The 25,148-nt window shown below is 43.6% G+C and overlaps 3 protein-coding genes across 3 annotated transcripts in view; 2 read left to right on the forward strand and 1 right to left on the reverse strand.

Annotated features, from left to right (window-relative positions):
* Nucleotides 1–536: 536 nt before the first annotated feature.
* Nucleotides 537–10,916, forward strand: LOC306741173 (D(4) dopamine receptor-like; the record flags this gene model as incomplete). Its single annotated transcript, XM_079223426.1, is given in 5 exon segments — nucleotides 537–586; nucleotides 588–825; nucleotides 4,905–5,017; nucleotides 7,788–8,377; nucleotides 10,699–10,916. Coding segments are annotated over 5 exon segments (1,209 nt in total).
* Nucleotides 10,917–11,786: 870 nt separating this feature from the next.
* Nucleotides 11,787–15,490, forward strand: LOC306741336 (E3 ubiquitin-protein ligase TRIM21-like). Its single transcript, XM_079223615.1, has 2 exons — nucleotides 11,787–11,894; nucleotides 13,406–15,490. The coding sequence occupies exon 2, from the start codon at nucleotides 13,415–13,417 to the stop codon at nucleotides 15,056–15,058; it is 1,644 nt and encodes a 547-aa protein (XP_079079741.1). The 5' UTR covers nucleotides 11,787–11,894; nucleotides 13,406–13,414; the 3' UTR covers nucleotides 15,059–15,490.
* A 1,293-nt stretch (nucleotides 15,491–16,783) lies between these two features.
* Nucleotides 16,784–25,148, reverse strand: part of LOC306741337 (deformed epidermal autoregulatory factor 1 homolog) — a gene marked incomplete at its 5' end in the record, with an annotated part of 11,783 nt that continues 3,418 nt past the window's right edge. The window contains 9 exons of the mRNA XM_079223616.1: nucleotides 16,784–17,127; nucleotides 17,462–17,551; nucleotides 17,659–17,748; nucleotides 18,020–18,318; nucleotides 18,632–18,775; nucleotides 18,919–19,042; nucleotides 19,271–19,315; nucleotides 22,863–22,928; nucleotides 25,032–25,148. The exon at nucleotides 25,032–25,148 is cut by the window's right edge and continues 23 nt beyond it. Coding sequence (XP_079079742.1) covers nucleotides 17,032–17,127; nucleotides 17,462–17,551; nucleotides 17,659–17,748; nucleotides 18,020–18,318; nucleotides 18,632–18,775; nucleotides 18,919–19,042; nucleotides 19,271–19,315; nucleotides 22,863–22,928; nucleotides 25,032–25,148 — 1,071 coding nt within the window. The 3' untranslated portion in view covers nucleotides 16,784–17,031. The remainder of the gene's footprint in view (nucleotides 17,128–17,461; nucleotides 17,552–17,658; nucleotides 17,749–18,019; nucleotides 18,319–18,631; nucleotides 18,776–18,918; nucleotides 19,043–19,270; nucleotides 19,316–22,862; nucleotides 22,929–25,031) is intronic.

Genomic DNA, 25,148 nt, shown 5'->3' on the forward strand with positions numbered 1-25,148 from the left:
ACGCGGACGCTCTGTCTCCAGCTGGAGCTCAAGGACTGAAGGACACCGCAAAGCGCAGCTGTTAAGCGGCTTTAATCGGCTAATTTGGCCCGGTGGCCATTAGCGGCTGCAGGAGAGCTGAACACCCGCAGTCCGACACACTGCCCGCGGCTTGACCGCAGAGACGCCCCGCTTGGTCGTCGCTTTTCAACCGGAGCTCTTACCAGAGGAGACATGGACTTCCTCCTGCACCCTCTCGTGGTTTGAGGGTACTTAATGCGCTTTTGATCGCCTTCCCGACTCAACATGTTCTTTCTCGAGAGGACAAGCAGAACTTTATGATCACGTGTTTAACAGCTATGAGTTAGTGGGCTGTGAACGCGTGTCTTTATTGCGTAGATACACACCACCGCCGCCTGTCTCCGTCCCGTTTTACGCGCAGTTGGTTTGCGTAAAGTGCGCACCGGAGCGCTGCGGAGCTCCATGTCGGAGTGTTGACTCGGTGACAGCAGCAGCATGAGACCGCAGCGCGGGGACCGGAGCCCGGCCCGGCCTTCATGAGAGCCCGCTGGCCGCGCTGCTGGGGCCCGGACCGGGATGGAGCGGAGCGGAGGAGCCGCCGCGGACATGGCGGCTCCAGAGGCGGCCGCGGGGGGCCACAACGTGCCGGCGCTGCTGTTCGGCGTGCTGCTGATCGTGGTGATCACCTGCGGGAACCTGCTGGTGTGTCTGAGCGTGTTCACCGAGAAGGCGCTGAAGACCACCACCAACTACTTCATCGTCAGCCTCGCGGTGGCGGACCTGATGCTCGCGGTGCTCGTGCTGCCGCTCTTCGTGTACTCCGAGGTGAGGTCACGTCGGCCCGAGGGCCAGGCTGCTGTTTGTTTGACTCGAAAAGCCATCAACGGACCCACATAAGCCTTAAATTCCCTTAATGGAGAAAAAGGCCCTTAAAAACGTCTTATCGGAGGGCTGCTTGACATTCTTCCCCATTTTACGCATGAATCTGAAATATTCCTCAAACCAATATATCATTTCATCAAGGTGGTATTAAGATTGTAAAGAGACCCAAACATTACCCTTTTAAAACGCCTCAATTCATAAATGAAGTATATTCTGGTGCACTTTGTGTGTTTCCAGCTCAATACATGAATGGTATAATGTTTTTAAATGGTTAAACAATCTCTCAAAATGAACTTAAAAGCATGAAAGTTATCACAAAAACTGATATTTTAATGTGTCCATTAAAGGTTCTACACCTTAAACATCCGTTAACCCATTCTGTACAACATTACATTTAGCTAATTATCATTTTGTGTTGTTTTAAACCCCTTGATACATACACACATTCATTTATCCAGTAATGGGATTTTAAGGTAAAAAGACAACTTTGAAGAATTAATTTCATCAACAGGTACATTTTCATCTTGTGACCGTATGACCAGATCTTCTTTATTGAGGAATTATTTTAGCAGCAAAAGTCAAAATGAAAAACATAAAAAACAAGGAAACCCCGATGGAAGAGATTAAAAGTGATGAGAAAAGCAATAAGAACAGGAAGTGAAAGTTCCTGTTCTTCCTGAAAAAAAAAAAGAGAAAGTTTATTGTTCAGTAGAATTAAGAGCTTTTAATTCACATGGGACCAATGAGAACCTGAACCTGAAACAAATACAAGATATCGGTGCAGTAACACATGACATGAGGAGAAGTGTAGCGATACTGTACAAATACTCTGAGTAAAAGTCATGGTTTCACAGTTTTGCTGAAGTAAAAAGACATACATAAGTACCAAAATATTACTGGGATATCATTTGTTATGCTTTATTAATGTGCTCATTGCTTTAATGCTGCGGCTTGTAAATGTGGAGCTCATTTTACTTACTTTATATTCTGCTTGTGAATCAACAAGTTATCAAGTTATCAAAGGAAAGAATTGGGAATAAAAAGTACAGAGATGTAGCGGAATAAAAGTAGAAAGTAGCAGATTACTCAATAAAGTACCTGAAAATGTATTCCAGTGCAGTACTTGAGTGTTGTTACTCTCTCTGCTCGCTCACCCTGATGAGGTCACTGTGGTTGAACACAGCTAAATATTAAACATTTCTTATTAATGTGCAGCGTTTGTAAACTGTTATTAACGTCCATGAGGACGCATTTCATAATGTTTTATTGTCTTTCATCATCTGTTTAAATATTTCAGCATCCAGCTGTGCGTCTTCAGGAGACAAATGCATTTACACTTTATGTCTGGTTATGAAGAATTTAGTTATGCACAAAAGCCTAAAGCTAACGATGCTAAAAGCTAACGGTGCTGGACATTAACTTTCACATGTATTTTTCTGAAATTGGCCATTTATCAAAATGAGTACTTGTACTTTTTGGTCCTTTTAATATAGTTTTTTATGCTAATACTTTTGTACTCAGAGCATTTCTTTTGCCTCCACTCGGCTCTCAACATGGCGACAGCTCGCAGCCTACTGTGCTAGAAGTTTACGGTGCTAGAAGCTAGCGATGCTAGAAGCTAGTGATACTAAAAGCTAACGATGCTTGAAGCTAACGATACTAGAAGCTAACGATACTAGAAGCTAACGGTGCTAGAAGCTAACGGTTATTTTCAGGTGATTTTTATGCACTTAATAGAACATACTTTTTCATATTATACGTACTCCATTCCACCCAAATGATACCCACGGGTCCTTTACTGGTCTGAATGTTGAATTTTGCACCTTTTAATGAAGGCAGGACTTTTACCCGTAGCAAAGTACTTCCACACTGTGGTATTACTACTGTTACTTTCGCCGCCCGGCCGGGTTGGAAAGCTGGTTAAAGGGATCAGTTTGGAGCTGGTTTTATTGTTCCAGCTCCAACTACCAGCTGCAGGTTTACTGGTCCGAGAGCTTTCGACCGCGTTGCATGGTCTTCAACAGCCAATTGAGTTTGCTCAGCTGTCCAAGAACTGTTCATTATGTCCTCTACAGCTTCTTGTCCATGTTGTCTTAAAGCCATTACCATTAAGGTCCACTTACTGGTTTCCTCTGGAGCCGTTCACTCAGTCACTCAGTCACTCAGTCACTCAGTCACTCAGTCACAAGCTCTCCGGCAGATGAAGTGGTTTCCTCAAAGGCCATGTGACCCCATTACATTCCGAGCACGACGTGTCCTCTGTGCCGACCTAGACGTCGACCTTCACCGCCGCTTCCATCTGCCGATGAAGACCATGTTTTACCTTCAAAAGCTCCAGGACGCACGAACAAATGGCCCTTGAGTGGAGGTTGTGTTTTATTTTTTTTGTCCTCTATTTCCAAGGTCATCAAAAGATTATTGAGATCTTCAATCAGCAGGAAACTGTCTACGGAACTGGATACCTTCATTCCTTATTATTATAACAATTATTATTATTATTCATCCACTAATAATTAGGTTTTAATCGTTTTTTAAGGCAGCAATTAATTAATTGTAACATATTTAGGTATTTTTAAGAGCTTACATTTGTTCCCTTGGACCAAATGACACAAAAGCCGTTCAATAAAAATATCTTTAAAGACTTTAGTTTTTTTTCCAGTTCAGGTGTAAATGAAATGATGCTTTACTGTTTTCTTTGTAAAATTCACAGTAAAACAAACTTAAACCTTTTAACCACACAGAGCCCAATAAGACCACCTTCATCTATATGAATTATTATAATTTATGGATCAACGCAATAATGTATTTATTCACCTATTTGTTCTTTTTTGTACATATTTTGTAGTATTTATGCATTATTTGGTTTATTAATTTATATATGTTTGTATGTTTATAGATTATATATATTTTATTTGTTCATGTATTTTAGCAATGAACTAATCAATCAATACAGTCAGTCAGTGTTTGGACCAGCATGTGAGTGCAGTTTGGGTTTTAAAATCAGTGCACTGTCCCTTTAACTGTGAGCTCTGATCTCCAGCTCACCCTCAGGTGAAGCTCCGCCCCCTCCTGTGACATCACTGCGTCCGAATGAACGCGTCCGGCCGAGTGACACGAACATCTCATCATCTCAATATTAATACTATGAACTATTTGATTAATTAACCTTTAACTGCTGTTCTCAGCGACCACAAACTGAAGTCCGGGAACGCGTCAGACTGCCGGCCGGCTTTGTGTACGGGGAACAACAAACAAACGCTGTACATTCCTCCTGAGGTCGGCGCCGCTGTCGGGGTCAGAGGTCAAACCGAGGGGCCTCACAAATATCAGAGGATTTAAGGAAAACAATGAGAGAGTGTTTGTTAGTCTCCATTCTTTTGTCCTCTTTGTTTAATCCATTCCTCGTCTTCACAGTTTATCTTTCGTTTGTTTTCTACTTCAAACCCTGAAATATTATAGAGAAGTATTATGAAACGCTTCACTGAGCTACCCGTAGTAATACTACGATGTCAAAATACTCCACTGAAAGTACATTCATATAAAGGATCTATTGATATAGAGTTGTGTCTTTGGGGTAAATGAAGGGATTTGTAAAGAGCAGTTATGACTAAAGTCAGCAATGAATCATATTTTAGTTTTTCATATTTGTATTTATTTATTTTATATTCATGTTCATTAAAGTATTTTATTCATATAATTTGAATTTGCATGAATGCATTTTCTGTTTTTACATCATTCAGATTTTTTAAAGGATTTACTTTATTATTTATTAGATTTATTTGTTAATTTGTACTTACAAATTTAAATTTTTAGGTATTTATTTATATTTTTGTCTATGTGTGTATGATTCATTCATTTAATATTTGTGCATTTTAGTTTGTTGATTTTTTTTCTTTCCCATGTATTCTGTTATAATTGTAGTATTTTTTGTTTATTATGTACTTTTTCCCTTTACATTAGTATAAGTATTTATATATTTGCTGTTGATGCGGATGAGTGACCGTACTGAGTGTTCCCTTCAGTTCCAGGACGGCGTGTGGACGCTCAGCACCACCGTGTGTGACGGGCTGATGACCATGGACGTGATGCTGTGCTCCGCCTCCATCTTCAACCTCTGCGCCATCAGCGTCGACAGGTCAGTGCTCACCTGCTCAGGTACAACGACCCAGTCGCTCTGTGGCAAGAGGATTTACATGTTTATCAGCTGTCGTCCGTCTGAACTGGTCAGCGCAGTACTAGTAGGAGAAGTACTCGGTAATACTACCACACCGTAGAAATACTGCGTTTTGAATGCACGAATGCATCAAAATATACTTAAAGTACCAAAAACTAAAAAATATTCTTTGTGCAAAATGGCTCATTTTAGCGAATGAAATAATACATATATTACTGGAATATAACAATATTAATTATTAATAATTATGACTGTATTAGCTGGTAAAAGCTTGAGTGAATTTTAATGAATGGATATACTGTCTCTAAAACCACAATACTACTTTGCATTATTCAAGTAAACTAAAGCTGTCAAATGAATGTAGTGGAGTAAAAAGTACATTAAAAAGGTAGTAATAAAAGTGAAATGTACTAATATTAAAATAAATATTTTTTTTAAAGGAGACCGGATTTTATAAAACGTGTCTTGGTCTGTCACCATTCGCCAAAAAACAGTCTTTGTCTGACTCAATTCTTAAGAGCCAATAAAAGTCCAAATCAAGTGTGCAGCAAATCACAGTTGTCGAGACGTTTCACCTAAAAAAAAAAATCATCTGAGTGAAGGTTTCACCGGAGCAGTTTTCATGAAATCTGCAGCACAAACAAAAAACCCTGCAGGAATATGAGAGGAAACCGCAGAGGTCAAAGTTCATCCGTAGCTCCGTGTCCTAACCGGAGCTTTTAATCGTCCGTCTGGTTCCGGGTCGAGCAGCCGGTTAATCAAACCAGAACCGCTGATGGTTTCCGCTCTCCATCCGAAGGTCGTCGGGGTCAGACGTGGAAACACGCCGATGACATTTGATGTCCGTTTCCTGCAACAACGAAATAAAAAAGATCCAAAAGAAGAAAAATGTGACGGCTCTGCGCTCGTTAGTTTGACGCAATGAGATTACCGGAAGCCTCTGATGCTGACGGATGAACCTCGGAGCTGCTCCTCCGATGTGGCGGCTCCAGGTAAATGCGATTACGTCAGAGACGGATGGAGGCAGTGAAGCTAACGTGGACCGATGGTGACGAGCCGAAGCTTTTTGTAGCCGCCGGCAGCAGTTAGAGGTTTAAGATTCGGAATAAGTCAGCGGACCGGCCGGGGAGCGGATCCTGAAGGTCTGCAGAGAGTCCGCCGGGCCCTGTGCAGGTTGCATGGGTTCAAACCGCAACGTGACGGATGACCTGCTCCACAGATTACTACACGGATTACTACACGGGGCCGGGGGCCCGAGGGCCGATGAAGGAAGCCACTGCTTTTGAGTTTGCTTCTTGGAAGTCAAAGAGGTCATTCGGAAGTCTTCTGTCCTCGTCCGCACGTTGTTGCTCCCGCTCAAGATCAAAGGGAAATTAAGCTACAGTTAGCTTAGCTTAGCATAAAGACTGGAAACAGGGGGAAGCAGCTAGCCTTGCTCCGGCCACCGATCAGTTTCACCAACTGACACATCATATGTGGTTTGATTAGTCTGGCGGTGTGACATGAAACAGCGGCTTCTCGATTTGGAATCGACCAATGAGCGCGACGGGGAACTAACGATTGAGCCAATCAGCACCAGAGGCAGGCTGTTCTAAATCGATTAGAAAGTACCGAACAGAACTCTGCTTTCATGTCTGGATGCCTTTATTATTTACCTCCACTTTGCTTTATCACAGGCGTTAAACTCCTCACCCACCATTGTGTTTGGTCTGTAGGGCCTAATATATATATATATATATATATATATATATATATATATATATATATATATATATACTATACTATACTATAATATATACTACTACTACTACTGACATAGCTCCCAAACTACAGACAGATACAGTCAATACAAATGAGCTGTAGCAAGCAGAACCTGTAAAAAACGCTGCCGACTTTTCTGTGTTTTTAACCAAAAATAAACATTTATTTTTGACCTGTAATTTTGAACTGTAACTCATAACTTTATTAATTTCTGTAAGGAAGCATCATTCATTATTAGTAATTATTATTAGTTATTAGTTTCGGCTGTGATGCAAGGTGAAAGAAATAATAAATAAAAGCTGTGAATCTGAATCCTTTGGGACGATAAAGAAAGACCAGCGCTCCGATTCTGTCGAGATTCAGGTCAGAAAGATTTATTAATGCTGAAAAACAAACGATCTGCTCGACCTTTTCTAAAAGTTTGAAACGATTAAGATGATGACTGGTGGATGTTTTCATTGTCAGTCCTTTTATTTTATTATTTTTAACTTTACTTCCCTCCTCTTTTTATATTTTTAGTTGCCAGCTCTTTTCTTTTTGTTTCTTTTTGAGCTGCATTTTTTGTAAAAAAGATGCTGCGTAAATACAGACTATAATAATGAAATAATAATAATTCTTATTAAAAGTACAAGATGAAAGGTTTGACTGGAAAGAAAGGAAAAACAAATGATGCCCATCGTGTCTGTGTTCACGGTCAGTAAAGCTTACATTTGTGCATTAGACATCCAAAATGTCAAATCGAGAAATGAGAAGAATATCTGACTCCTCAGGATGTTCTGTTGGTATCGTGGCTGTAATGAACGCTGCAGCCTCTAGGGGGCAGGATGTCAGGCTCTTTGGATCAGTTATTTATAAGGAAACACTAACAAACATTTTAAATAACTAGCATGAATACATGTTTCCCACAGCTGGTCCAGGCTGTCTGTTATTCCAGGTTCAGCCGATCGTAAAATCTCCCTCGTTGTTGCAGGTTCATCGCCGTCCTGATCCCTCTCAACTACAACAGGAAGCACGTGGACCTGCGGCAGACGGTGCTGCTGTCGGCCACCTGGATCGTGGCCCTGGCGGTGGCCTCGCCCATCATGTTCGGCATCAACAACGTGCCGGGCCGCGACCCCACCGAGTGCAAGCTGGAGAACGACGACTACGTCCTGTACTCGTCCGTGTGCTCCTTCTTCATCCCGTGTCCCATCATGCTGCTGCTGTACTGCGGCATGTTCCGCGGCCTGCGGCGCTGGGAGGAGGCGCGCAGAGCCAAGCTGAAGAGCAGCATCCAGGCCTGCCGCAAGCTGCAGGAGGCCGCCGCCTCGCTGCCGCCGCTGGCCTCGCTGCCGCCGCCGCTGCCGCCCTTCATAGAGCGAGAACTGACGGATAATCCAGACGAGCCGTCCGCCTTCCCGTCCGCGGAGAAGCCCTTCCCCTCGTCAGAGTACAGAGACGGCCGCGTGCCGACCGTCAGCTTCGCCGAGATCAAGTTCAACCCGGACCCTCGCCGGAGGAAGACCGCCAAGATCAACAGCCGGGAGCGGAAGGCCATGAAGGTGCTTCCTGTCGTTGTGGGTGAGTTCACTTCCTATTTAGCATTCATATCACTGCCACGCACAATTATGAATCCCACTCAGGCGGCAACCTCCAGTTCTGCCAAGTAAAGTCAATGCAGAAGTGTCTTAAAGCTGCATTCTGTCTAGTGTCCACAAGGGGGCGACTCCTCTGGTTGTATAGAAGTCTATGCTTCATGTGTTAAACCTGTATTCTCTCATGTCCACCACGGGGCGACTCCTATGGTTGTATAGAAGTATATGCTTCATGTCTTAAAACCTGCATTCTCTACTGACCACCAGGGGGTGACTCCTCTGGTTGTATAGAAGTCTATGCTTCATGTGTTAAAGCTGTATTCTCTCTCCTGACCACCAGGGGGCGACTCCTCTGGTTGTATAGAAGTCTATATAAATGACTCTACTTCTCTTGATGTATTCCCTCAGTAAACATTGTAAACATGAGTTTATGTCTCAATCTCTAGTTTCAAGTCTTCTTCAATACAGCACGATGTTCATTTAGTAAATTATGGTCATTTAGAGTCAAACAGACCATAAAGCAGGGGATGCTTTAGGGGCGGGGCTACAAGGTGATTGACAGGTCGTTGCTGGTACCAGATATGGTAACTTCAGTTCATTGGTTGCAAAACAAACAACATGGCGACGGCTGTAATTCAAGATGGCGACGATGAAATCGCCGAACTCAAGGCTTCAAAACGGCAGTCCACAAACCAATGGGTGACGCCACGATGACTCCACTTATATACAGTCTTTGAATCACACTGTATTTCTTGGCAAGAGTCAGCCTGTGTAGCAGGTTGAAGCAGAAACGATTGGTTAAGGTCAGGCATTGACCTTGAGTAGTTGGGGTCAAGATAGCCCATTGGTCAGCTCATAGGACCTGAGCACATCTCGTCACCGGTTACTCGCCTGGCCAATCCGAGCCCTTAAATGCCGCCAAGAAATGCCACCAACAATGTGGGCAACTCGTCCACAGATTAAAGGATCCACAATTGAAAGGCATATACATATTTTCAACCCCTGATTGGTTTTGTACTTTGACAAAGTTGATTGAAACGAGACGAGAAAGGCAGGGGTACTTTGCGCAATTCTACAAAGAGCATGGAGCTTCAGTTGGCTGGAAAAGGAAGTCAACAGAGAGGTGTAGTCCCGCCCCTTACGGTGGGCCACCATGGGTTCTTATTCCAGAAAGATAAGAGGCTGAGGGTACTTGAACGCCTCACCTCCACCTCTGATGTCGGATCAGAGGCACTAACATCAGTCAGAAAAGGTCGCCCTATTATTAGCGGTCAGCGTTGGTTCTAATACGTAGAAGTGCTTCCCTTTGGCACACTGCAGCTAATCCCGCAGCTCCCTAATCTGAAATCCAATTATTACGTAAAGCTTGGCCAGACACGGTTTTCAGTGAGCAGGTAGTTCTCATGCATCTCTGCTTCGTTAGCTCATCTGACAGTTCAGTAGCGCGACCTGAGAGAAGGACTTAACAGTAAAGGGACATATCTCATATTTATTGTCTGACCAATAAAACATTTTGCATAAATCAAACTGATCTGGTTTCTGAATGAACAGCATCTGATGAAATCATGCTCTTTGGTGCTACGCTCGTCTCATTCAGGGGAAAAAAGTAGAAATTTCTGTTGGGAGGGTGACAGGTAGAGAAATGGGGAGATGTTGGCGGTGGATAGGACCTTTTGTAGGACGGTAACATTGGTTGTTTTGTGTCTATTCTTAGTTGTTTCAGTAATTTTGTGGTTGTTTTGCATCTATTTTAGTCTTTTTATAGTTGTTTTGTGACTATTCCTAGTTTTTTTGTGTCACTTTGTAGTTATTTTGTATGTATTTAAAGTTGTTTTTAGTCTCTTTGTAGTTGTGTTGTGTCACTTTGTGGTTGTTTAATGAGTATTCCTAGTTGTTTTATTCTTTTTGTGGTTGTTTTGTATCTCTTTGTGGTATCTTTGTGTCTATTCATAGTTGTTTTAGTCTTTTTATAGTCATTTGGTGTGTCTTTGCAGTTGTTTTTTGTCTCTTTGTTGTTGTTGTTTCTTTAAATTGTCATTGTTTTAGTCTTTTTGTGGTTGTATTCTGTATCTATGTAGTAGATGTGTTTCTCTTTGAAGCTGTGTCTTCGTCTCTTTGTGTTTGGTCTTGTTGTGTCTCTTTGTAGTCATGTTGTGGTTCTTTGTGGTCAATTTGAGTCTCTTCATGGTTTGTGCGTGTCTCTTTGAGGGACATTTTGTAGTTGAAGGCCAGGAGGAATCGGTAAACCATGCATGGTCAGACAGGCTGGTATAGAGAGATACAGTAGTACTTCTTCTCCTCCTGCAGGCACCTTCCTGTTCTGCTGGACTCCCTTCTTTGTCCTCCACACAATGCGAGCTCGCTGCCAGGACTGCCACGTCCCACCGGCCCTGATGAGCGTGGTGACGTGGCTCGGCTACGTCAACAGCGCTCTCAACCCCGTCATCTACACCGTCTTCAACACCGAGTTCAGGAAGTTCTTCAAAAAGTTCCTGCACCGATGCTGCTCCAAGAACGTCCAATGAGGCCGCCGGGCGATTCTTTAGTGTCCGTCGCCATTGTTTCCATCCTCTGTGAGGTTTTTACTTTTTCTACATGTGACGACAGCAAAGTTTGTTTGAGCTCCGTGTTTTTCCTGTGAAGCAGCTGCAGTCTGAGGAGAAAACTGCTTCAGAGGATCAGCGACACGTCAAGATCACGCAGCCGCCAGGGACGGATTTTATATGTTGAAATTCATCTTTTCAGAATAAAATGTTTTCACAACAAAAAGAAAAGCTGGTTGATAAGTGTGTGTGTGTGTGTGTGTGTGTGTGTGTGTGTGTGTGTGTGTGTGTGTGTGTGTGTGTGTGTGTGTGTGTGTGTGTGTGTGTGCGTGCGTGTGTGTGTGTGTGTGTGTGTGTGTGTGCAGATGTTTGGATCAGAAAGTCACCGACAGGAGGAGAAGAGTTTGTCTTGACTCTCCTTTATGCAGCGATATTCACAGAATACCTCAAGACCAAGTACACTGTTGTACTCGAGTACAACATAAAGTCTACAAACATGAGGCTCTTATAGAATCTGAGGCTTTGTTGGAGATAAAACTAACCAACAGGATATAAAGGAGTTCATCATGTAATATACACATTGATGCAGCAGGAATATGATTCCAGAAACATCTGATATTATAATAAAACACTGACGGGGAACATTTTTCTTTTCATACTTTAAGTACATTTGGCTGATGATACTTGAAGTGTTTCACATTGTGATAGTAGTACTTCTACTTCCGTAAAGGATCTGAATACTTCCTCCACCACTCGCTCCTGGCGCCGGGCCACTGAGAGGAGGATCAACACTGACAGAGGAGAGCTGCTGAGTCACGTTTCCTGAAGTGAAAGTAAAGTCTTTGTGAGCGACAGCAGAGCTGCAGTGGAGACAAGTCTCTCTGTTTCTCTCTAAAGAAACATTCAACTGAATCCAGCAGCTTTTCCTCAACAACACAACAGAATCTCTGACAAACACTGGTGAGTCCTCTGTTCTACAAAGACTAAATACAGTCTCTACATATTTGGTCCACGTTGAATCTGATTGTTTTACATCTAGTTTTATCATAAAGAATATTAAGCCATATACATGTGTCATTGTAGATTAAACCACACAGGGACTGAACTCTGGCTAGTTAAAAGCAGGGCTCTCAAGTGTCACGCATTGAGCGTGACTGTCACGCATTTCGGTCTTAAGCCACGCCCTCCCGCCACACATCGTATTTCTCACGCTGAAAAAAACCTCTCTGCTATTTAATGTGCCGCAGCGCGCGAACATGACCTGGTCGCGCTGCCCTCACCGTGGAGGAATCAAGCGCGAATCCCCTGGAGTTCTGCCAATCAAAAAATAGAAATGGGCTACAGCAACCAATGAAAATAAAGCTAATAATAATATGGGGTGAGGGGGGGGGCTGGTCTGTGGGCATACGGCACAGGCGAGGCGGGGGGCGCGCGAGGGGGGAGGGGGGGGGGGGGCTAGAGGATATGTCACTCTTACCTGTCTTAAAAACTTGAGAGCCCTGCAGCTAGCATTAGCTTCAGCTAATTCACAGACTTGTTTCCTGGTTGAGCTCAAAACCTCAGCTCTATCAGACAGGAAGTTACACTCAGAGTGAATGTTGAGCTGACTCACTGACTAAAGGTCCATGTCCACACGTGCCACCACAAGAAGATGAAACTAGCAGCAGTCTCACCTTAATACAAACATCAGTAGTGTGTTTTCATGGGACCTAGAGTCTGACTCTCCTAGACCTATGAGGTTCTGGTCTTGTAGCCTCTGGACCTCAGTGCTAAAGATGCTAGCGTAGCAAGGAATGGGTATCGCTAGGATTTATAAATACTAGTCCTGTTATTGATACTCTTATCGTTGTTAGAGAGAAAAAAGACAATTAAGAAAAGTGATCGATATTTTTTTATTACTCTTGAATGTAAGCAATACAAAAAGTTCCAAAACCATTTGCTTTTAAACAATTAGCTAAGCGATTAGATTTAATTTATAAGCTTATTCTCCTGATCAAACTCTGTATGACATCACTAGAAACACAGAGAGAGGAGGTTAGAGGACATCTCACTCCGTAGCTTCTGAAGTATCGACAGCAGAACCCTTAACTCCGGACTGAATAAATAATCCGGGTTTTACTAATTTAGAACCGGTTCTTTTTAGAACCAGGTTTCAGGCGGCATCTCTAAGTGTAGCTATCAAGCTTTTTTTCCAGTCGTCCCAATGCAAACGTTTGGAGGGCCTGCCTGTTTTGATTTTAAAAAATCGTAAACATATCTCATGGGAAAGTAATACAAAATATTACGGTATTGATATTTTGTCCCAACCCTCCTGATGAACTATATCTGAGCTCTCCTTCACTCACAGCAACTTCATATAATATAAAAACGTAATTCAGGAAGACTGTCCTTACATTCTGCTAATCATAGTTTGATTTTATGAAACAAATAATCCAAATATATGTAATAACTGCCACTCTTGTTGTCCTCAGAGTGTAGATATGTCTGCTGCCAGCATGCAGATGACTGAAGATCAGTTTCTGTGCTCCATCTGTCTGGATGTGTTCACTGATCCAGTCGCCATACCATGTGGACACAACTTCTGTAAAGCCTGCATCACTCAACACTGGAACGTTAATGTCCCGTCTCAGTGTCCCAACTGTAAAGAGGTTTTCTACACCAGACCTGAGCTGAAGGTCAACACGTTCATCTCTGAGATGGCTGCTCAGTTCAGACAGTCAGCTCAACAGAAAGCCAGCAGCAGCAGCTCAGAGCAACAAGCTGCCAAACCAGGAGAAGTTCCCTGTGACGTCTGCACTGGAACCAAACTGAAGGCCCTGAAGTCCTGCCTGGTGTGTCTGGACTCCTACTGTGAGACTCACCTGGAGCCTCATCTGACAAGATCAGGTCTGAAGAGACATCAGCTGATCGACCCTGTGGAGAACCTGGAAGGCAGGATGTGTACGAAGCACGATAAACTGCTGGAGCTGTTCTGTAAGACCGACCAGACGTGTGTCTGCATGCTCTGCACTGTTCTAGACCACAAGAACCATGATGTTGTTCCTCTGAAAGAAGAATATGAAGGAAAGAAGGCCGAGCTGGGGAAGACTGATGATGAAATCCAGCAGATGATCCAGAAGAGACGACTGAAGATTCAGGAGATCAAACACTCGGTGGAGCTCAGTGAGGAAGATGCAGACAGAGAGATAGCAGGTGGTGTTCAGGTCTTCACCGCTCTGAAGGAGTCTGTTGAGAGAAGCCAGGCCGAGCTCATCGACACCATCAAAGAGAAGCAGAGAAAGACAGAGAAACAGGCTGAAGGCTTCATCGAAGAGCTGGAACAGGAAATCTGTGAGCTGAAGAAGAGAAGCACTGAGGTGGAGCAGCTCTCACGCTCTGAAGACCACCTCCACCTCCTGCAGAGCTTCAGGACCCTGAAGGCTGCTCCACCCACCAAGAACTGGACAGGAGTCAGAGTCAGTCCACCTTCATATGAGGGGACTGTGGTGAGAGCTGTGACTCAGCTGGAGGAGACGCTCAGTAACCAGATGAAGAAGCTGGTTGAGGTCGAGCTGAAGAGGGTCCAGCAGTCTGCAGTGGATGTGACACTTGATCCTGAAACAGCTCATCCTGACCTCATCCTGTCTGATGATGGAAAACAAGTTAAACATGGTAATGTTAAGAAGAATCTTCCAGACAATCCAGAGAGATTTGATACTTTTGTTAATGTCTTAGCGAAGCAGAGTTTCTCTTCAGGGAGATTTTACTACGAGGTTCAGGTTAAAGGGAAGACTGGGTGGGATTTAGGAGTGGTGAGAGAGTCGATCAACAGGAAGGGATACATCCCACTGTCTCCTCAGGAAGGTTTCTGGACGATATGGTTGAGGAATCAGAATGAGTACTCAGCTCTTGCTGGCCCTCCAGTCCGTCTCTCTCTGAAGTCTCGGCCTCAGAAGGTGGGGGTGTTTGTGGACTATGAGGAGGGTCTGGTCTCCTTTCATGACGTTGATGCTGCAGCTCTTATCTACTCCTTTACTGGCTGCTGCTTCACTGAGAAACTCTACCCATTCTTTAGTCCATGTAATAATGCTAGTGGTAAAAACTCTGCTCCTCTGATCATCTCTCCTGTCAATCACACTGAGTAGAACAACCACTGGATTCTCTACAGAGAGATGCACTAATAATTAATGTAACAAATCTATTATTCTATTATTGTTGATGTCTGGTGTAGTGTTTGTTCACTTTCTGACCAATGGGATTTTTTCGATGAATATTTTTCTATGATTTGTCATTTTACTAGTTCTTACAATTTAACAACAAAATGTTATGCTACTCATTGATTTTCTGGTCTAATTAATTCTAATAACTGCATTACCTGCCTTAAATATGTTGAATCGTTAAAATGTACTCTTTAAATATTTAAGTGCCAAATCAAAAGTTTTGCATATTGAGTTTTTTTTGTTGCAGGGTTTTAGTTTTTATGATTTCCAATGAACAGACAAATTGAGGGATCTTTATCTGGTGTGTTTTTAAGAGGAAATAAAGGATGAAAATTAATCAACGAAATCTTAAAACATTCGAACAAAAACTGAAAGTTTCCACTGGATGTGTCTTTAAATTATTGTTCTACCCAAGTACAGTACTTAGGTAAAATGTTGAGGTACTTTTACTTTAGTATTTCGATGGCAGCAGAAACCTGAGCGCCGCTGCACGGAGACGCAGCAGAATCAGATGTCATCGTGTCAGAAATATTAAAAACTAAACTCCGTCTTTAGCAGCTAAACTCAGTAAATAAGCATATTACATAAGAGAAAATGTGAAACACAAATACCACCTTAAACCTTCATTCCATTAATATATGAACTATTTAACTTCATTAAATAATAAACATCTGAGGAGATGAATGAAGACAGAAGTCTCTCTGGATCCCGTTGACAGACGAAAAGACGAAAATCCAGCTGATAGAAAACAGAGTGGAAATAATAAATCAATAAAGAGGCTCACTAAGGATCTTAAAGATGTTGTAGAAAACACTTTATTCATTAAATTAAATGTATTTATTTGTTGAGGGGAAACGTGTCATAATAAAAAAAAAAAATTGGTGTTTGATAAACCAGATACACAAGATCAAAAGTATGTGAACAGCCAAACTATTTTTTATATATATATATATATATATATATATATATATATATATATTGTTTAGCAGAATTTAGAATAAACAATTTAAATAATTTAAATAAAACAAAATTAATTTAAAAGAACTGGACAATAACATAAACCTGAACTTGGAAATAAAAACGCAAAACTGGACTTTAACACATGAATTCTGTCCTGAATTTGTCTCGTTAAAATGAAACAGAATGAATCTCCTGCAATCTGTCAAACACAACTTCTGATTGGCTGAAACGCACCAATCACAGGACGCCATGCGGCCGCTCATCACGAGTGTGCACACGCATGGAACACTGAAGGTTTTTAGTTTCTGTCTTCTGGAGCTTCTTGAGTTTGAATCACAAGTTAAAAAATAATTAAAATAAAAAAATTACACATAAGATAATTTCTTGAACAAACTATTTTTTGGTGGACTTTGGGGTTCTCGGTAGTCACTTAATAAAAAAACTGGAAGAAGAAAGAAAACATTTCAAATCTGACTCTTAATGATACAAAATAAATAATAAACACCAACATACCACAGATAATTCATCTTTACGTATCGGTCAGGGTCGGGTTATTTTCGTAGTATTTTTACTATAATTCTATTGACCTTTATTAAGCAGGACGTCTCTGGACGGAGATTTTAATGTCAGTAAAAAACATAATTAAGGTTATTAATAAAACAATGAACTTAGAAAACGTTGACAGATGAATGGATAATGAAAACAATGTTTAATTGCAGCCCTAAACCAAGCTTGCGTCATGAAACAGCAGACTGGTAGTGAAGCAAATGATCCCACAGTTTATACGATGAGTTCGTCCCTCACAGATCACAGACCTTCATTTCCTGTCTGAACTGGAGGAGAACCTTCAATAAAAGTTCCAGTGAGGAAATGTGAAGCCTTTAGAACAGGCTCGCTCCTCTTTGCGCCATATAAGGACTTCCTGTCCGCCGCCGCCTTCATTTCACTTTGTCCATGTCCAAGATTGGCTCCTCCTCCTGGACAGACACGCCCCCTGCTGATTGACAGCAGGTGTGCTGATGCTCCTTCCAGTCCTGCAATGACAACAACAAAAAACACAGATTGTTTAAATTCAGATTTTTACTTTTGAGATGAAGATATTTATGTATTTTTGCATGTATAATCTTTAAACCTACCATATTTACCCTCATCTAATACTACAGAGCTACTACTTACTGTAACACACACACACACACACACACACACACACACACACACACACACACACAGTAACGCCTGCTTGCGACAGAAACATACAAAATACAGCATGCATCTTCTTGCAGTGTTCCTGTATGTATATTACTTTATTACTGTTATGCCTTTTGCAGAAGGTCCAGCAGAAGGCGCCGTGACTCAGGTGAGGCTTACCTTCCTCTGGCAGAAGGCGGAGCAGTAGTTGACCTTGTGACAGCCCGTGCACTCGCTCATCGCCACCCGGCCGCAGTTCACGCACATCTGCTGCAGGAACACATGACGGACCCGTTGAAGAACGCTGCCTCCACCTTCTGTGGAACGCCACTGTATGGAAGTGTGTGTGTGTGAGTGTGTGTGTGTGTGTGTCATACGTTGATGATGATCTCGGTGATGTCAGAGCTCCTCTTGTCGTCCGGCTGCTGAAACGTGATCTGGTTCTGAAACGACTGAGTGAGACCAGACTACACACACACACACACACACACACACACACACACACACACACACACAGTCAGTAACCTGCGTGAACATTTACAGTTAATGCTACTGATCTAAAACTGAGATCATGGGTCTTTATCTGGCTTCCTTTCCTCGCCTCCTCTCCTCTCCTCGCGTCCTAGTCCTGTCCAGGGGAGACGCAAGGGGAGGAGGCGAGGAGAGAGGAGGCGAGGAGGCGAGGAGGCTCACAATTGAGAAATGAGGAAGGCCGGATGTACGTCAGTGTGTTCTCACCTCCTTGCGGCCTCCCTGACCTTTGACCCCTGCGTTTCCTTTGGCCTGTTCGATCAGAGCCTTCAGCTGCTGCACGTTGCTCATCAGCGTGTTGGCCATCTCCTCCAGGTACAGCCAGGTGTTCCTCTGCTGCTCGCTGCCAGGCCCCGCCCCCCCGACAGGCCCCGCCCACCCGACAGGCCCCGCCTCCAGCCCGCTCACCAGCGCGGCCGCCGGAGCCATCGCCGCCGCCAACGACGCCGCCATCTTGGCCTGAACCGGCTGAGGGGTCACGGCCAGCGCCGGCAACGCCGTCAGCACTGAGAGAGAGAGAGAGAGAGAGAGAGAGAGAGAGAGAGAGAGAGAGAGAGAGAGAGAGAGAGAGAGAGAGAGAGATGATATTATTATATATATAAAATAATTCTTTTTGACATAATCATGAGATTTGTAGTCAGAATTATCAATTTTTTTACGTTATTTATTACATTTCTTGTCATAATTGTGAGACATCCTGTACAATATAATAAGTATAATGTCATATCATTGGTTTCTTGTCATAACTATGAACATCATAACACTGAGGTCCTCTTTCTTTGGGGATGCGATGACATCACAGGAGGACCTGCTTGGTACCTGCCGTGCTGGCGAACACCTCGCTCTGCGCCGAGCTCTCCGAGATGATGGCGGCGGCGGCGGCGGCGGCGGCGTCCCCCGTTGGCGAGCGCTCAAAGGTCAAGGTGCCCGAGGTGGTGATCCGTCCCGACGGGGACACGGTGACTGTTGGGGGAGGACAGACGCGTTAGGCCGGTTTTAGGGTTTGAACCTGAACCCTGCTGATCCTGAACCACTAGCTATCTGTCCTCTTCTTCTGCAGCGAGGCTCCGCCCACCGCTACGCCGGCCCGAGGTCACCTGACGTACACGTGGCGCCCAGCGGCAGCGTGATGTTTTTGGCGGCAGGAAGTTCCTTCTTTGGGGAGGAGACCAGAGGCTCGTTGTCCTTCTTCCGTCTCTTGTACGGGACGAAGAGGCGGACCGGACCGGTCTGGTGGAGACACGAGGGAAACCATGACGCCATGTTTAGTTCTTTACCCAAAACACTTCACATGTCAGCTAAAGTAACACGTTGTATATATATATATATATATATATATATATATATATATACATATATATATATATATATATATAGAAATAAAGAAACAAATAGAAACGTCCGTCCCAGGTGGAAACGATGAGGTCACTTCTAGTAAAAGAACAACATGAAATGTACCATACTGATGTTCTCTACTTCCACAGTCTCTCCATCCTTTGGACACTGGAGAGAAAGAAAGAACACAAACACACTGAGTTCTGATCCTTCAAATGCAATTCTTCCTTCAGTGTTTAATTCATTAACCCTTTCTTTCAAATGTAAAGAAAGAAACTGGAGCCAGACAACAGAGTGTGAGACCAAAACCCAACAAATCATCGAGAAAGAATCTGATGTTTCTGACGTGAGGCGGGTTGTTGGTTTCTACTCCCAGCAGCCAGAGCCCAACATGACCATGTGACCATGTGACATGTGACCAACATGACCATGTGACATGTGACCAACATGACCATGTGACATGTGACCAACATGACCATGTGACCATGTGACATGTGACCAACATGACCATGTGACCATGTAACCAACAAGTGACCATGTAACCAACATGACCATGTGACCAACATGACCATGTGACCATGTGACCAACATGACCATGTGACCATGTAACCAACATGTGACCATGTGACATGTAACCAACATGACCATGTGACCATGTAACCAACATGTGACCATGTAACCAACATGACCATGTGACATGTAACCAACATGTGACCATGTAACCAACATGACCATGTGACCATGTAACCAACATGTGACCATGTAACCAACATGACCATGTGACATGTAACCAACATGTGACCATGTAACCAACATGACCATGTGACATGTAACCAACATGTGACCATGTAACCAACATGACCATGTGACCATGTGACATGTAACCAACATGTGACCATGTAACCAACATGACCATGTGACCATGTGACATGTAACCAACATGACCATGTGACCATGTAACCAACATGTGACCATGTAACCAACATGACCATGTGACATGTAACCAACATGTGACCATGTAACCAACATGACCATGTGACCATGTAACCAACATGTGACCATGTAACCAACATGACCATGTGACCATGTAACCAACATGTGACCATGTGACCATGTGACCAACATGACCATGTGACCATGTGACATGTAACCAACATGACCATGTGACCATGTAACCAACATGTGACCATGTAACCAACATGACCATGTGACCATGTGACCAACATGACCATGTGACCATGTGACATGTAACCAACATGACCATGTGACCATGTAACCAACATGTGACCATGTAACCAACATGACCATGTGACCATGTGACATGTAACCAACATGTGACCATGTAACCAACATGACCATGTGACCATGTGACATGTAACCAACATGTGACCATGTAACCAACATGACCATGTGACCATGTAACCAACATGTGACCATGTAACCAACATGACCATGTGACCATGTAACCAACATGTGACCATGTAACCAACATGACCATGTGACCATGTGACCAACATGACCATGTGACCATGTAACCAACATGACCATGTGACCAACATGACCATGTGACCAACATGACCATGTGACCAACATGACCATGTGACCATGTGACCATGTGACCAACATGACCATGTGACCATGTGACCAACATGACCATGTGGCCATGTGACCATGTGACCAACATGACCATGTGACCAACATGACCATGTGACCATGTGACCAACATGACCATGTGACCATGTGACCAACATGACCAACATGACCATGTGACCAACATGACCATGTGACCAACATGACCATGTAACCATGTGACCAACATGACCATGTAACCATGTGACCATGTGACCAACATGACCATGTGACCATGTGACCAACATGACCATGTGACCAACATGACCATGTGATCATGTGACCATGTGACCATGTGACCAACATGACCAACATGACCATGTGACCAACATGACCATGTGACCAACATGACCATGTGACCATCATGACCATGTGACCATGTGACCAACATGACCATGTGACCAACATGACCATGTGACCATGTGACCAACATGACCATGTGACCATCATGACCATGTAACCAACATGACCATGTGACCATGTGACCATGTAACCAACATGACCATCATGACCATGTGACCAACATGACCATGTGACCATCATGACCATGTGACCAACATGACCATGTGACCAACATGACCAACATGACCATGTGACCAACATGACCATGTAACCATGTGACATGTGACCAACATGACCATGTGACCATGTGACCAACATGACCATGTAACCATGTGACCATGTGACCAACATGACCATGTGACCATGTGACCAACATGACCATGTGACCATCATGACCATGTGACCAACATGACCATGTGACCAACATGACCATGTAACCATGTGACATGTGACCAACATGACCATGTGACCAACATGACCATGTAACCATGTGACATGTGACCAACATGACCATGTGACCATGTGACCAACATGATCATGTAACCATGTGACCAACATGACCATGTGACCATGTGACCAACATGACCATGTGACCAACATGACCATGTGACCATGTGACCAACATGACCATGTAACCATGTGACCATGTGACCAACATGACCATGTAACCATGTGACATGTGACCAACATGACCATGTGACCATGTGACCAACATGACCATGTAACCATGTGACATGTGACCAACATGACCATGTGACCATGTGACCAACATGACCATGTGACCAACATGACCATGTGACATGTGACCAACATGACCATGTAACAATGTGACCAACATGACCATGTGACCATGTGACCATGTGACCAACATGACCATGTGACCATGTGACCAACATGACCATGTGACCATGTGACCAACATGACCATGTGACCATGTGACCAACATGACCATGTGACCATGTGACCATGTGACCATGTGACCAACATGACCATGTGACCATGTGACCAACATGACCATGTGACCATGTGACCATGTGACCAACATGACCATGTGACCATGTGACCAACATGACCATGTGACCATGTGACCATGTGACCAACATGACCATGTGACCATGTGACCAACATGACCATGTGACCAACATGACCATGTGACCATGTGACCAACATGACCATGTGACCAGTGGTTTGGACTGGTGCTGCTGGGAGAGGAACCCTAACTTACCTAACCTAACCCGAAGGGCTTTCATGTAAGGTTCTGTCTCTAATGTTCTGTCCCTAATGTTCTGTTGTTATTATTATCAGTATGAGCATCATAATATACTTCAGGTACCAAACGTAAAAGTACATAATTACATACGTATTACTCGAGTCAATGCACACAGTTACACCCAGAACCAGAACCAGGACTAGAACCAGAACCAGGACTAGAACCAGGACCAGGACCAGGACCAAGACCAGGACCAGGACCAGATACCAGGACCAGGACCAGAATCAGGACTAGAACCAGAACCAGGACTAGAACCAGGACCAGGACCAGGACCAAGACCAGGACCAGGACCAGATACCAGGACCAGGACCAGAACCAGGACCAGGACCAGGACCAGATACCAGGACCAGGACCAGAACCAGGACCAAGACCAGGACCAAGACCAGGACCAGGACTAGGACCAGGACTAGAACCAGGACCAGGACCAAGACCAGGACCAAGACCAGGACTAGGACCAGGACCCGGCTGACTCACCCCTGCCAGGTCATCACAGCAGGCTGCACAGGTGCAGGAGGCAGCGTGTGGGTTCAGGATCCGCTCCTACACAAGAAGAACCTCAGAGAACGTTCAGAATGCAGAACATGTGTACTCCTGTAGTACATGTACTAATACATGTTAGTGTGTACTCCTGTAGTACATGTACTAATACATGTTAGTGTGTACTCCTGTAGTACATGTACTAATACATGTTAGTGTGTACTCCTGTAGTACATGTACTAATACATGTTAGTGTGTACTCCTGTAGTACATGTACTAATACATGTTAGTGTGTACTCCTGTAGTACATGTACTAATACATGTTAGTGTGTACTCCTGTAGTACATGTACTAATACATGTTAGTGTGTACTCCTGTAGTACATGTACTAATACATGTTAGTGTGTACTCCTGTAGTACGTGTACTAATACATGTTAGTGTGTACTCCTGTAGTACATGTACTAATACATGTTAGTGTGTACTCCTGTAGTACATGTACTAATACATGTTAGTGTGTACTCCTGTAGTACATGTACTAATACATGTTAGTGTGTACTCCAGCAGTGTGTGTACTAATACATGTTAGTGTGTACTCCTGCAGTACGTGTAGTACTACATGGTTAGTGTGTACTTCAGCAGTGCGTGTACTAATACATGTTAGTGTGTACTCCAGCAGTGCGTGTACTAATACATGTTAGTGTGTACTCCAGCAGTGCGTGTACTAATACATGTTAGTGTACTCCAGCAGTGCGTGTACTAATACATGTTAGTGTGTACTCCAGCAGTGCGTGTACTAATACATGGTTAGTGTGTACTCCAGCAGTTTGTGTACTAATACATGTTAGTATGTACTCCAGCAGTTCGTGTACTAATACATGTTAGTGTGTACTCCTGCAGTGCGTGTACTAATACATGTTAGTGTGTACTCCAGCAGTTTGTGTACTAATACATGTTAGTGTGTACTCCTGCAGTGCGTGTAGTACTACATGGTTAGTGTGTACTCCAGCAGTGCGTGTACTAATACATGGTTAGTGTGTACTCCAGCAGTGCGTGTACTAATACATGGTAGTGTGTACTCCAGCAGTGCGTGTACTAATACATGTTAGCGTGTACTCCTGCAGTGCGTGTACTAATACATGGTTAGCGTGTACTCCAGCAGTGCGTGTACTAATACATGGTAGTGTGTACTCCAGCAGTGCGTGTACTAATACATGTTAGCGTGTACTCCTGCAGTGCGTGTACTAATACATGTTAGTGTGTACTCCAGCAGTTCGTGTACTAATACATGGTAGCGTGTACTCCAGCAGTGCGTGTACTAATACATGTTAGTGTGTACTCCTGCAGTGCGTGTACTAATACATGTTAGTGTGTACTCCAGCAGTGCGTGTACTAATACATGTTAGTGTGTACTCCTGCAGTGCGTGTACTAATACATGTTAGTGTGTACTCCAGCAGTGCGTGTACTAATACATGTTAGTGTGTACTCCAGCAGTGCGTGTACTAATACATGTTAGTGTGTACTCCTGCAGTGCGTGTACTAATACATGTTAGTGTGTACTCCAGCAGTGCGTGTACTAATACATGTTAGTGTGTACTTCAGCAGTTCGTGTACTAATACATGTTAGTGTGTACTCCTGCAGTGCGTGTACTAATACATGTTAGTGTGTACTCCTGCAGTGCGTGTACTAATACATGTTAGTGTGTACTCCTGCAGTGCGTGTACTAATACATGGTAGTGTGTACTCCAGCAGTGCGTGTACTAATACATGTTAGTGTGTACTCCTGCAGTGCGTGTACTAATACATGTTAGTGTGTACTTCAGCAGTTCGTGTACTAATACATGTTAGTGTGTACTCCTGCAGTGCGTGTACTAATACATGTTAGTGTGTACTCCAGCAGTGCGTGTACTAATACATGTTAGTGTGTACTCCTGCAGTGCGTGTACTAATACATGTTAGTGTGTACTCCTGCAGTGCGTGTACTAATACATGTTAGTGTGTACTCCTGTAGTACGTGTAGTAATACATGGTTAGTGTACTAATACATGGTAGTGTGTACTCCTGTAGTACGTGTAGTAATACATGGTTAGTGTACTAATACATGGTAGTGTGTACTCCTGTAGTACGTGTAGTAATACATGGTTAGTGTACTAATACATGGTAGTACCTGGATGAGGCACAGCAGAGGCCGGCCTGCGTATCTGATGCTCCTCTTCCAGTCTTTGCTGCTCGCTCTTCCCGCCAGAGCCTCGAACTCGGTGGGGCTGAACCACTGCTGGTTCTG

This window comes from Taurulus bubalis (assembly GCF_910589615.1).
Source record: "Taurulus bubalis genome assembly, chromosome: 9".
NCBI lineage: Eukaryota > Metazoa > Chordata > Actinopteri > Perciformes > Cottidae > Taurulus > Taurulus bubalis.